Genomic DNA, 15,221 nt, shown 5'->3' on the forward strand with positions numbered 1-15,221 from the left:
CTGTCCTCACTCGGTCATTCGACAAATGTGTTTCCTTCTCTTTTTGTGTGGCACTTGTTTTTCCATGGATTTCCATGGCTTCTTTTACAAGGATTTCTTTGAATAAGGACCATTCTTCTTCTACTCCCCCTTTCTCAGTTTTTGGTAATTTGGCTGTTATCCCCGTTTCGTAGTTTCCTTTCTTCTCCATTTCCTTCAGTAACCATGTCTTAATCTTTGGCATTTTCTTTTGTTTAATTTTGGGCACATGAACATCTTTTACGTCAGCGATTAATAGCCGATGGTCACTATCTAGGCACTCGCTGCGTATGACTAACATCTGTAACATAATGGCCCGCTTTTCTATCAGTGATGATGAACTCGATCATAGTCTTGAGATTTCTATCCCAGCTGTATCTCTCCCTCTTCTGATACCATGTGTTCTATATGGTTAAGTTGTTTTGCACACAGAAATCAATCAGCTTCTCTTCTTACCATAGCCATGGGGGGCCAATGATGTTTTCACAGCCTAGTCTTTCTTTTCCAGCTTGGGCATTCAGATCACCCATAATGGTGATGTGCTCTGTTATATGTTCCTCAAGTTCTCTTTCTGCTCTGCAGTGCATATACTTGCAGAAGAGTTTGATGTGCATTACCAGTACTTAGTCTCATCTGGCTGATGCTATCACTCACATATTTGACATCTGTCTGTACCGTATGTCTATATTTTTATGAAGGAGGAAGCCAACTCCATTTTTGGGTTCATTATTGTTCCCGCTCCAGTACAGCACATATCCTTTCCATTTTGTCTCACTCAACCCCAATATCTTGAGCTTACGCTTCTCCACAAGTTCTTCATATTTGTTGGTGAGAGTGAGGATATTGAGCGTACCAAATTTCAGTCGCTCTTTCTTGGGAGGGTTTTGTGTCTTCTGGTATCTCTGAGAACATCAGGCTTTTGGCCATCATAAATTTGGACGGTACGAGAAGAACTGTCATGTCCGGTATTTCATTTATTCTTCCATCTGAGGCTTGTTTTAGGTTTGAAAGCAGTACATTCATACTCAACTCTTGACTTGCTAGGCCTAACACAGGCGAGGATTTTCTTTCGGGGTTTACTCCCTTAGCTTTTGAAGGTCCCTCTTCTCCACAAGGCAGTGGTGTCCTCTTCTAATTTTCCCCAGGGAGGATGGGTTGCCTGCCATTCCGAAGGTCTCCTTCTCTGCCAAAGATGCCGTTAAGGTCTTCGCCCGTAACCCTGGGCATGGGTTCCATGTTATACCCCGTGGTGCTGGGTCCCTGTCTGAACTTAGCCATCCTTTTACACGGACCTACTGATGTGGAGGATGCCCACCTCCGCAGCGTGGATGCGCCAGGCAAGAATTACTCAAGTGGAGAACAGGGAAGTTGAGCCTCTCTCCCTTGAGCCGGGTTAATGGTTGCGTACGATGCCACAACCAAAGGCACTATCTGCTGGACAAGGAAGAAATACAACTGTTTCTAAACGAGTCTGGACGAGGGATGAAATATCATTGCTGGCATTTTTGGAGAGTATACAGATGAATGAAAAATCTCCCTTGTTGCTCAAAGAGTTAAAAGTTAAGTAGACCAGAAAATTATAATAGGTATTCATACTCATTGTTTTCATTCTGATGATCTTTACGTTAGTATACCTACGGTGTAACAAACACTCTTAAGAAAATTATATTCGAAACAAATTTTCTGTGCAGTTTGGTGCCAAATGAGTGTCCCAGGTTTGATGTTGATGACCTCCATAGTTTGTTTAACGCTTCAAAGCACCACGGGGTCTTGTAAATGAGGAAAGTTCACCATAAAATAATTTGCGAGGAAGCCTGGTGTCGCTCAAATGGCACACATGCCCAGTCCACCAGAACCAGTGGCCAATGATAGAGGCTTTTACATTGTTTTCAAGAACTGCAAGATTGGAGAGATGGTTCTTCCATTTGATTGAGCACAGTTTCTGCTGATGAAAACATTCCAGTTTCTTGATGTCACGGCAGTACAGGATCCAGGTTTCACATCCATAGAGTATACATCATCAGTTTGGTATGAATTGTTAGGTCTTGGACAGCTGACCCAGGACAGAGGTGCTCCCAGCGTTCGACAGAGATCCTGGGGCAAGATTCTTGTGACCCAAACCACACAGCCAATTGTTCGATGACCTATTGGTGCTCTTAGATCGTGCAACATGGTACAACATTAGTAATAGTTCTACCAGTCACTCCTTCCATATAGGGTTGGTCTCGCACCCATCACCCGTCACCCCACAGGTGAAGATGGTGTGGCCAAAATGATCATATGCGCTCTTGAAACTATTGATTGACTGCTGCAGGTCCTCGGGGGGTAAAAGGTGGTGGTGGTGATAATTTTTTTAAGAGGAAGTACAACTGGGCAACCGTCCTCTATACTGTATAACACTAATCAGAGGGAAAAAATGGAAGGGATCCAACACTTCAAAAATGAAGGTATCGGCCAAACCAAGACAAGGGACACGAAGGGCATGAAAATGAAAGACTCCCTATGCCACGGAACCTAATAGCGTCGGGGTCGGAAAAGAACAAGAGTGAACCCAGGGAGGGCAGAGAGGATAGATGAAAGTGAGGAGCCTGGCACAAGTAAGTGGAAGCAATGTCAGGACTCAGCTAAGGGCCCTGTGGTCACCAACACACACTCCCAAGTTCAGAGCCCCTGGGGCCTCTTACGGCAGGCAGGGGATACCATGGGTGTTATTCTACTGCCGCCACCCACAACAGTCAGGGGTAAGAGCAAGTGATGTTATTCTGGTTACTTGAGTTAATGACGTGAACAAAGTCTCGTCAAGACAATACCTTAAATCAATGGCAGAGGTGATGAAGAACAAAGTATAGCAACCACGTACAAAGTCGGGAAAGTACACACTTGCTACAGGGAAAGCATCAGAGCTGTTCTTCTCATGAAGAACTTGACAAGGTATACCGTTATGGAGTGCCCACAGAGCAGGCCTGTTTTATGATGTGGAATAAACCTTCAATCCTGTTGAAAGAACACTAACACACTGTTTATTAACATGGCGTTTAATCTCACAAGAGTCACGATCAGTGAGAATCTAGAAGGCAGTGGCAGAACAATACAGTTTTTGAGTGCGCTCCGATGCGCTTTTGTTTGAATACAGCCTTAAACCGACGTGCGCGAAGTCAACATTTATAAGAATTTTTTGTCTTGTCCATGAATTTTCTGTTGCTCTGTAGACCAATATGAAAAATCCGAGAAAAGCCGGATATTATTTTGAGGCAGATAAGCTGGGCCGAATAGGTGAGTTGTTAGAGCGCTGGCCTTCTGAGCCCACCTCTGGCTCATTTGACGGTGCTCAAATGCTTCGGCCTCTTGTCGGTAAATTTACTGGTAAGTAAAAGAACTTCGGTGGAACAAAATTCCACAACTTCGTTGTCTCCGAAAACCGTAAAATTAGTTAATGGGACGTAAAAACAAATAACATTAACACAAAATTCAGTAAATTTGCCCTGATTTAATTTGATCCAGAGAATTCTTTGTAAAGTCAGTATATAATAATTCTGCTGATGTCTTTGTTTTAACAGATTCTGGATGAAAGAGAAGGATGGCCCGTGCCCAAGTACTACGGAGCCTGCGGAAGAGTCGTGGTGGAGGAGTACGTTGGCAACATGCTGTCGTTCTATTTTAAAGCTCCATGGTTTACGAGAGCCAAACTGGCTTATCAGTTACTTGTTGCTGCCCATGACTTCACCGACAAGCATCCTCATTTCAGATTTTATCTTACTGATGTCTCCATGGATAACATAGCTGTGGATGAGGCAGAAAAAGTAAAATTCATTGATGTTGAAGATATGATCATTTTAGACAAGCAGGCTCCCGTGCAAGGTAAACATTTATAATTTTAATATATAATTAATTGAAGTATATAAATAATTTCTACATTTTGGTTTGTCTCAGTAATTCATATAAAAACAAACTTCATATTTCTTGATTATTCCATGTTAAGATTTGAGATTTCATTGGGGCATGAGTGTTCTGTTTAAGTCTATATGATATGTTTATGAAACTTGGTGGCTCTGAACAAGCAGGACTAGTACATTTTAAAATGCTTTAAGTAGTTTCATCATAAACTTTAAGTATATGTAACATCCAGGTCATTATGACCTGACACAAATATGTTTACTGAACTCTATTTTTGATATATTTATCATTTCACTGTATTCTTCAACAATCTACTAAGCCTCCGTGCATTTACAGCGGTTCACCTCATATAACAGTTAGTTCATTACAGGCTATAGATCTCACTGGACAAACTGACAGGAACTTCTTCATGAGACATACAGAACAGCGCAATGCTTTAAGATATAATCTATTCTGAGCCATGAGTAAGCATCACAAAGACCATAATCATAATTATACCACAATAGGTCAAGATCTAAAAATTCTACAACGTGAACTAAAAGGTCCACTACTCAACACTGTACACCATTTTTACATTAGCATTGATCAGTATAAGAATCCAGCCTTCAACTTAAATGAGATAAATGAAAAAAGAAAAGGAAAAAAGAATAAAATATGGGAAACTTTATTCCGATTATTTGTAGTAAGAGACAAGACCGTTACACTCAATTTCAGTTACCACCCCCATAATCCCACATACTCCCACACTCACGCAAGACCCACCCCATTTCCCCACTCCACTCCTCCTATCAACCCGTACCTTTCGACTGCGGGAGCACATCTCCGGACTCTGAAGTCAGACAACACGAGTATTACAAGCGGGCCACATAACGTAAGTTAATTTCGTTCATCAAATACCTTAAATATTTCCTGTCAGTCACCATATTTTTATTCTTAATTTGATTTTTATTATCCACTTTACCCTCCTCTGCGAACCATGTGACCTTGCCGCGGTGGGGAGGCCTGCGTGTCCCAATGATGCAGATAGCCGAGCCGCAGGTGCAACCATATCGGATGGGTATCTGTTGAGAGACCAGACTAACGAATGGTTCATCGAAAGGGCGGTAGCAGCCTTTCGGTAGTTACAAGGGCGGCAGTCTGGATGATTGACTGATACGGCCTTGTAATAATACTCAACATGGCTTAGCTGTGTTGATACTGCTACACGGCTGAAAGCAACGGGAAACTACAGCCGTAACTAACTCCCGAGGACATGCAGCTCTCTCTGTATGAATGATGTACTGATGATGGCTTCCTCCCGGGTAAAATATTCCGGAGGTAAACTAGTCCCCCATTCGGATCTCCGGGTGGGGACTACACAAGAGGGGGCGATCATCAGGAAGATGGATACTGACATTCTACGAGTCGGAGCGTGGAATGTTAGAAGTTTGAATCGTTGTGGTAGGTTAGAGAATCTGAAAAGGGAGATGGATAGGCTAAAGTTAGATGTAGTTGGCATAAGTGAAGTACGTTGGCAGGAAGAACAAGATTTTTGGTCAGGCGACTACCGAATTATCAACACAAAATCAAACAGAGGAAATGCAGGAGTTGGTTTAATAATGAATAAGAAAATAGGGCAGCGGGTAAGCTACTACGACCAGCATAGTGAAAGAATTATTGTCGTCAAGATATACACCAAACCAATGCCCACCACAATAGTGCAGGTCTATATGCCTACTAGTTCAGCGGATGATGAAGAAATCGAAAGAATATATGAGGACATAGAAGATTTAATACAATATGTAAAAGGTGACGAGAATCTAATTGTGATGGGAGACTGGAATGTAGTGGTAGGCCAAGGAAGAGAAGGTAGTACAGTAGGGGAATTTGGATTGGGACGAAGGAACGAAAGAGGAAGTCGTCTGGTTGAATTCTGCACTGATCATAATTTAGTCCTTGCCAATACTTGGTTCAAACACCACAAACGACGGCTGTATACGTGGACGAGACCTGGAGACACTGGAAGGTATCAAATAGACTTCATTATGATTAGGCAGAGATTCAGAAACCAGGTGTTGGATTGCAAAACTTTCCCAGGAGCAGACGTGGACTCTGACCACAACTTGTTGGTCATGAAATGCCATCTGAAGTTGAAGAAATTGAAGAAAGGAAAGAATGCAAAAAGATGGGATCTAGACAAGTTGAAAGAAAAGAGTGTGAGGGATTGTTTCAAGGAACATGTTGCACAAGGACTAAATGAAAAGGCTGAAGGAAACACTATAGAGGAAGAGTGGAGAGTCATGAAAAATGAAGTCAGTAGGGCTGCTAAAGAAATGTTAGGAAGGAAGAAAAGACCAACTAAGAATCAGTGGATAACTCAGGAGATACTAGACCTGATTGATGAACAACGAAAATACAAGAATGCTAGAAATGAAGAGGGCAGAAAAGAATACAGGCGATTAAAGAATGAAGTGGATAGAAAGTGCAAGGCAGCTAAGGAAGAATGGCTGAAGGAGAAATGCAAGGATGTCGAAGGCTGTATGGTCCTGGGAAAGGTAGATGCTGCATACAGGAAAATCAAGGAAACCTTTGGAGAAAGGAATTCTAGGTGTATGAATATTAAGAGCTCAGATGGAAAACCACTTCTAGGGAAAGAAGACAAAGCAGAAAGATGGCAGGAGCATATCCAACAGTTGTATGAAGGTAAAGATGTAGATAATTTGGTTCTGGAACATGAAGAGGCTGTTGATGCTGATGAAAAGGGAGACCCAATTTTGAGGTCAGAGTTTGACAGAGCTGTGAGTGACCTCAATAGGAACAAGGCACCTGGAATTGATGACATTCCCTCTGAATTACTGACTGCCTTAGGAGAAACCAGCATGGCAAGGTTATTTCATTTAGTCTGCAAGATGTATGAGACAGGAGAAGTCCCATCCGATTTTCAGCAGAATGTTGTTATACCTATTCCCAAGAAAGCCGGTGCTGACAGGTGTGAAAACTACCGCACCATTAGTTTAGTATCTCATGCCTGCAAAATTTTAACACGTATTATTTACAGAAGAATGGAAAAACAAGTTGAAGCTGAGTTGGGAGAAGACCAATTTGGCTTCACAAGAAATGTAGGAACACGTGAAGCTATCCTGACTTTACGTCTGATCTTCGAGGATCGAATCAAGAAGGACAAGCCCACGTACATGGCATTCGTAGATCTAGAAAAGGCATTCGATAATGTTGATTGGACCAAGCTATTTATGATTCTGAAGATGATAGGGATCAGATACCGAGAACGAAGAATTATCTACAATCTGTATAAAAATCAGTCTGCAGTGATAAGAATCGAGGGCTTTGAAAAAGAAGCAGCAATCCAGTAAGGAGTAAGGCAAGGCTGCAGTTTGTCCCCTCTCCTTTTCATTGTTTACATAGAACAGGCAGTAAAGGAAATCAAAGAGAAATTTGGAAAGGGAATCACAGTCCAAGGAGAGGAAATCAAAACCCTGAGATTTGCCGATGATATTGTTATTTTATCTGAGACTGCAGAAGATCTCGAGAAGTTGCTGAATGGTATGGATGAAGTCTTTGGTAAGGAGTACAAGATGAAAATAAATAAGTCCAAAACAAAAGTAATGGAGTGCAGTCGATCGAAGGCAGGTGATGCAGAAAATATTAGATTAGGAAATGAAGTCTTAAAGGAAGTAGATGAATATTGTTACCTGGGTAGTAAAATAACTAACGATGGCAGAAGTAAGGAGGACATAAAATGCAGACTAGCACAAGCAAAGAAGAGCTTTCTTAAGAAAAGAAATTTGCTCACTTCAAACATTGATATCGGAATTAGAAAGATGTTTTTGAAGACTTTCGTGTGGAGCGTGGCATTGTATGGAAGTGAAACATGGACGATAACTGGCTCAGAAAGAAAGAGAATAGAAGCTTTTGAAATGTGGTGTTACAGAAGAATGCTGAAGGTGAGATGGATAGATCGAATCACGAATGAAGAGATACTGAATCGAATTGGTGAGAGGAGATCGATTTGGCTAAATTTGACGAGAAGAAGAGATAGAATGATAGGACACATCTTAAGACACCCAGGACTTGTTCAGTTGGTTTTTGAAGGAAGTGTAGGTGGTAAGAACGGTAGGGGTAGACCAAGGTATGAATATGACAAGCAGATTAGAGCAGATGTAGGATGCAATAGTTATGTAGAAATGAAAAGGTTAGCACAGGATAGGGTGGCATGGAGGGCTGCATCAAACCAGTCTATGGACTGATGACTCAAACAACAACAACAACATCCACTTTACAGACTAAAAACAGACAGTTCAGCTTCAGTAACGAGAGCCTATATTGTCACCCTATGACTGAACACATTCAGCAGTGTAGAACTGCATCAGGAGACGGGAAAGGCATCCAGCTCAAAATCACTTAACATTTTTAAGTTTTGTCATGTTTTTAACAAGCACTTCGTATTGTGCGTCTAATGTTTTTTAGTGTATTTTACTGCCGATGACCCCAATCCGGGTCGAAACATGTCTGTTTAAAATTTCATCTTAATTGGATGTAATGTTGAGTATTGACTAGGAGGGTAATAAACACAGTTTTGTACAATTTCTAAGAAGTAACAATTAGTTCTGATACTTAGTTACGGTATACTGTCTTTTTTTCCAGATTTTGGATACAACGTGGAGTTGCTGTTTTAATTCAAACACAGTTGGCCCTTTTCATCCAAATTAAGAAATTTTCTGTTTCCCCTCGCAGCAAGTGACCTGCTGAATGCTTTTTTCCTGAATAATTGTATATAGTTGCCAATTTTTTATTCTTGATTAGTTAAGATAAAAGATCGAGTGGATTTCATGCATAACATGCCTTTACGACAAGGTATGTCACTTGTTCCAAGACCCGTAGTTTTTTAAGCCTTTTCCATGATTTCAACAAGATGTTCTTAACAATGTATTGTTAATTGTATGTGTCTGTGAAAGCTGTGCTTTGTGTATCTTGAACTTTGAACACGGCTGAAGAAAACTAAACATGTAGATTAATGTTCTTTTAAAATGAGAATAATCAGAGATTGTTAAACTGGTGGAAAGTAACTTTTTAGTTGAGTTTCTTTAACCACGGACCAATATGAAGTTTATAACACGTAATATCCATGGTTTTCCATTTCCACATATCTCGCTGCCTTTCCAATCCTAGCCCTTTCTCGTTCTAAAAAATGTGATGTGTTATTCGAATGTTGATGCATGAGAAATGAGAAGCAGTTATCTTTGTTTTACAGAGAGGCCTGTATCTTGGACTGCTGCCCATGTAAGCGAGAAGTTTGACTGTGATGAATGCTTTGTGTTTTCATCACACGATATCTGCAGCCACCATATCAGTGATCACAATTATTTCGCTGTCTGTCAGGTAAAATCAGTTAACTAATTAAAAAATAAAGATTAATAAATCAGCCAACCGGATAATCAGTCAATCAATAGATTGTTAGAAGTGCAAACCAAGCCATATATGGGATGAATCACTTAAAACTTTCACCTCAAATGTTTGTGCCATTGATGTTCTGTTTTCACAGAAATGAATTGTAACCAATTGTAGCCCATACACAGATAATTGAGGTGGTCAACACAAAAAGGGCACATCTTATGCACAATACATAGGTTTGTCCACCATTTTCTATAGTTAACACCTGTGGAACTCTTCGTGGTCAGAGTTCTCACAGCGTGTGCACTTATCGGACAGTACTGCAGAGGTTGTGCCCCATAAACCATTCTCCACTTTTTAAGTTATTGTGGATGTGCACCTGCTGCCAGAAATAATGTCCCCTTCACACAATGAGAGTTGTGTTCTCACCCCTTCACTGGAAATTTCAACCTTCTTCGCATTTGGAAATGTCCTTACAGACATTGAAAAGACTGCTCCCCCAGATATCAAACAAAAGAAAGTGATGGATATAAGAAGGCTGTACAAATTTTTGCCTGAAGACAACGTTGCGTTTGTTGAGTGGTTGAAATGCTGAACAGTAGGGACTTATTCTCTGATAATGTTAATAGACCAGGACTGAACAGAAAATTCTATTCTCTGACAATACTGATCTATTGAAGCCAATTAATTTTTCTACACACTCAATTCTTGGTATTAATACTGCAATACATTTAATTTAAAGCACTGTATTTAAGTCTTGTTTATTGAATTTTACCACCGAAAATCTGTCTGCGTTAAAAGGTCTCATTTAAAAGTTCTTAATTCATGAGCCATTTAAGTCATATTTTACATGAATTATTCATATCTGAATTAAATATTCTAAATAATAATAAACACTACAGCATGGAAAAGAAATAAACATTGAAGAAAAACAAAGAAAATATTTCATTTCCTTTTCACCCAGAATGAGTTTTCACCTATGTGCCCTTTTTTACAACCGCCTCAATTATTAGAATGGGTGTTTATTTTAGAAAGTTACATTTTTTCAAGTGGAACAATGCCTATTGACATTAACAAAATAAAACTAGACTAAGTTAGAATGTCAGTGGAGTTCTTTCTATTACGAGTAGTTTGTGAGCTATGATAGTTTGAAAATTGTAAATACTGGCAATTGTGTTTAGGGGTTGTAGTAAGGATGTAAAGGAGAGGGCATAAAAGTCTCTGGTCAGACCCCAACTAGAGTATGGTTCCAGTGTATGGGACCCTCACCAGGATTACTTGATTAAAGAACTGGAAAAAATCCAAAGAAAAGCAGCTCGATTTGTTCTGGGTGATTTCCGACAAAAGAGTAGCGTTACCAAAATGTTGCAAAGTTTGGGCTGGGAAGAATTGGTAGAAAGGAGACGAGCTGCTCAACGAAGTGGTATGTTGCATGTTCCGGGCTGTGAGCGGAGAGATGGCTTGGAATGACATTAGTAGATGAATTATTTTGAGAGGTGTCTTTAAAAGTAGGAAAGATCACAATATGAAGATAAAGTTAGAATTCAAGAGGACAAATTGGGGCAAATATTTGTGTATAGGAAGGGGAGTTAGGGATTGGAATAACTTACCAAGGGAGATGTTCAATAAATTTCCAATTTCTTTGAAATCATTTAAGAATCTCTCACCTGGGTGACTGCCCTAAATTCAGATCAGTATTGATTGAATGATTTTTCCTCTCCCAAAACTTTTTCATTCTGGATGATCTTGTGGCCCGTTTTTCTGCAGATATAACATACTGCTTACGCTGCGATATTTTTAGTGATAGTCTTGTGTACTTGTTATTTAGAATCCATTTGGATGAGGGAATGGCGGAACATCGTGTTCTCCGATGAGTCACGCTTCTGTTCTGTCAGTGATAGTCACCGCAGACGCGTGTGGCGTCGGCGTGGAGAAAGGTCAAATCCGGCCGTAACTGTGGAGCGCCCTACCGCTAGACAACGCGGCATCACGTTTGGGGCGCTATTGCGTATGATTCCACGTCACCTCTAGTGCGTATTCAAGGCACGTTAAATGCCCACCGCTACGTGCAGCATGTGCTGCGGCCGGTGGCACTCCCGTACCTTCAGGGGCTGCCCAATGCTCTGTTTCAGCAGGATAATGCCCGCCCACACACTGCTCGCATCTCCCAACAGGCTCTACGAGGTGTACAGATGCTTCCGTGGCCTGCGTACTCTCCGGATCTCTCACCAATCGAACACGTGTGGGATCTCATTGGACGCCGTTTGCAAACTCTGCCCCAGCCTCGTACGGACGACCAACTGTGGCAAATGGTTGACAGAGAATGGAGAACCATCCCTCAGGACACCATCCGCACTCTTATTGACTCTGTACCTCGACGTGTTTCTGCGTGCATCGCCGCTCGCGGTGGTCCTACATCCTACTGAGTCGATGCCGTGCGCATTGTGTAACCTGCATATCGGTTTGAAATAAACATCAATTATTCGTCCGTGCCGTCTTTGTTTTTTCCCCAACTTTCATCCCTTTCGAACCACTCCTCCTTGGTGTTGCATTTGCTCTGTCAGTCAGTGTACATTAACATGTTCACAGTGTGGATTTTCATATGTTGGACAGACTGGGAGGAGCTTTTCCGCGAGATACAAGGAACACTACAACGCCTTTAAACACAACAAGTACCAGCACATGACTGAGACAGGACACCACTTTACAACTATAGAGAAGGATCTTACTATTATTAAATGTATCAGTAAAGGAAATTTAATGAATGAAATAGAAAATTGACACATCTTTTTGGACGAAACCTATTATAACAATCATAATTTAAATGAGGTCACAGGAAATAAAACTCCTTTATATGAATTAACACCCTAATTAATACACATCATGAATTCACACTAGAATAAAATCCTGAATCTTTTTAAATCCCCTCATCCGAATATTTCATCCACCAAACCAAACGTCAGGTCTACCCACACTACCCCTATTAACACCCCTCCGGTAACAACACAGGCACTTAAAGATCAACATAACCCCTCCCACCCTCTACACCCCACCCCTCCTGTACTGCACAAGTATAACACCAGGAATAGAAATGTTAATCAGGCAGGAGCTGCTGGAACAGTCAGATGTACTTAGCACTACCTTGACAAGTAAGTTACTTCTCAATTGACATATTAAATACTTGAAGTTTCTTTTCAATACACGTGCTTCAAAATACTAATTTTAACTTAACAAATTATCAAACGATTACAATAAACAATAGCCTCTCCCTAATCTATAGTTCTCGAGATTATGGGAGACGGATATCTTTGACTTTGACTTGATTTCTTTGGCCGTTAATCGTCTAGCATTGATTAATTCTTCCCTAGAACTTTCAGTTTTTTGTTGCTGGCCATTCAGCTGAGCTTTATGCCGGCATAGTATTGCTATATCACACTCTTCATTCTACCATGCATGTTTTTTTTGTTTGTTAATGGGAGCAACTTCCTCTGATAAGGCTTTTAATTTGTTAACAGTGGTCCCCAAGTTGTCACTTAAAAGTGTTATGGATTTCTCAAAGTATACTGGATTATTATTAATTACTTAACTACGATCATGCATTCTTTTCCTAATGAATTTTTGTGGTTTATTATTCCTTTTAGGAGTTAATTTTATTTAAATCTTGGAGATGTAATAATCGCAATCAATATCAACGCTGCAAGGAACTTTTACATATTAAATTTCTTTATGAAATTTACGATCCATGGCCACATGATCTATCTGAGACTCACCTAAATTAACATTAGGACATTTCCAAGTCATTAATTTATACGGTTTTCTTTTAAACCTTGTCATCTCCAGAATTAGTGCATGGTTAGTACAAAATTCAATTAACTGTTCACCATTCTTGTTTGTGAATTTACGTGCTGGCCATCGCCCCACCACTACACGTTTGCATTGAAATCTCCAAGTAAAATTTTAATATTAGTATCGGGTATATTTGTAACCAATTGGTCAAGTTCATTCCAAAATTGAGCCGTTCTCTCCTCGTCAGTTCTGTTGGTTGTTTTCATTTGTTGGTGCATGAACTTTTATCAATGCGTATATCTTGTTTTCCACTCAAATTGTTAACAGTGCTAGTCATGGCAAATTGGAGGAATAATAACAGTATATCATCGCTGGCTAAGGGAAACCTCGTAACTCCTTCGGAGTAAAGTTTACTGAAGAAGCACCAAACTGAGTGGTGAGAAATGGCTGGAGAACATTTTCATTGCTTAACGATAGCCCAATTATTCGAACATTGAAGTCTTCCGCTCCCTTCTCAGGCAACGGGGCAAGACAGTGTAATTACAATGAGGTTTTCATTGCTTAGCACCGATATATACACACAAGTATTATTAATGCAACAATTATTTGTGTATATATAAATGAAGTGAACGAGTGAATTTGAAAACAAAAACTTTAAAAAGAGCAATGCAGCATTTTTACATACCTAGTCAGTGGGACAACATGTTTCAGAATGAATAGTTCGAAAATACCACTGCCCTTCAGCGTTGAACTTCCTTCAATAAAATTCACTATGGAGATGGAGTCGGATGGATGCCTTCCTTTCTTGGATGTTCTAGTAAGAAAGAAACTAGACGGCTCCTTAGGACATACCGTACCGAGCTCGATAGCTGCAGTCGCTTAAGTGCGGGCAGTATCCAGTATTCGGGAGATAGTAGGTTCGAATCCCACTGTCGGCAGCCCTGAAAATGGTTTTCCGTGGTTTCCCATTTTCACACCAGGCAAATGCTGGAGCTGTACCTTAATTAAGGCCACGGCCGCTTCCTTCCCACTCCTAGCCCTTTCCTGCCCCATCGTCGCCATAAGACCTATCTGTGTCGGTGCGACATAAAGCAACTAACAAAAAAAAAAAAAAAGGACATACCGTCTATCGTAAGCCTACCCACAGAAATCGCTATCTTCATGCAGATTCTCACCACCATCCAGCACAAAAACAAGGCATTCTCACGACACTTGCCAAGAGGGCAAAACGAATTTGTGAGCTATCAGATATCCAGGTGGAGATGGACACGCTCAAAGTCACGTTCAAGGGTAATGGTTACAGCGATTTGCAGATTCATAGAGCCCTACATCCCAGAGAAATGATAGAGCAAAGCTCACAGAAGGAAGAAGTGAAGGGAACTGCCTACTTGCCTTACATTCACAACACCACAGATCGAATTGCCAAGGTCCTCCGCAAACACAATATAAAAACCGTGTTTGGCACTGCCACTAAAATTGCTCACATTCTGGGTAAAACCAAGGACAAATTGTCCCCACTTTTACATCCTGGGGTATACGAAATTCCCTGTATTTGCAGTAAGGTATACATTGGCCAAACATGCCGGTCCATTCTTACCTGCATCAAGGAACATGAACGTAATGTTCGTCTCAACCAGCCAGACAAATCGGCAGTAGCTGAACACGCTGTAATGTCGGGTCATGAGGTCATGTTCCAAGATGTTCAAGCTTTTACCCACACTAGAGACACTACAGGTCCAGGATTATACGGGAAGCGGTGGAAATACGTAGAAATCCTAACAATTTCAACAGGGACACTGGCTAACAATTAAGTAATACCTGGTTGCCAGCCATTAAGAATTTACATAGGTAGTTCCCTTCACTGTCCCTTCACTATTGTTATTTCGTCTCAGTGTTTTCCAAATTCGTACGTTCCTCATCACCAGATATTTCATTCCAGGCATGTGTCAATGTCATACACCTGTCAATATGTTATGTACACATGTTATGTGAACCTCTTAGACTGATTCTGATGGTTCAGTCAGCTTCCGCTTCGAACGCTACCGCTGTGGCACATCATGGGAGCCATCTGGTGGCGAATGAATGTACCATTTCCACTTCTATTATAAAGTCTGAATTTAAAGAGTCAATTTTTT

General features: G+C 40.7%; 1 protein-coding gene across 5 annotated transcripts in view; it reads left to right on the forward strand.

Annotated features, from left to right (window-relative positions):
- The window catches only part of LOC136877166 (divergent protein kinase domain 2A), a 49,387-nt gene that overhangs the window by 25,098 nt on the left and 9,068 nt on the right, over positions 1-15,221 (forward strand). For all 5 annotated transcript variants that reach the window (XM_067150982.2, XM_067150981.2, XM_067150980.2 and 2 more), the window contains 2 exons: positions 3,576-3,876; positions 9,161-9,288. In XM_067150982.2, coding sequence (XP_067007083.2) covers positions 3,576-3,876; positions 9,161-9,288 — 429 coding nt within the window. The remainder of the gene's footprint in view (positions 1-3,575; positions 3,877-9,160; positions 9,289-15,221) is intronic.

This window comes from Anabrus simplex, chromosome 7 (assembly GCF_040414725.1).
Source record: "Anabrus simplex isolate iqAnaSimp1 chromosome 7, ASM4041472v1, whole genome shotgun sequence".
Classification (NCBI taxonomy): Eukaryota; Metazoa; Arthropoda; class Insecta; order Orthoptera; family Tettigoniidae; genus Anabrus; species Anabrus simplex.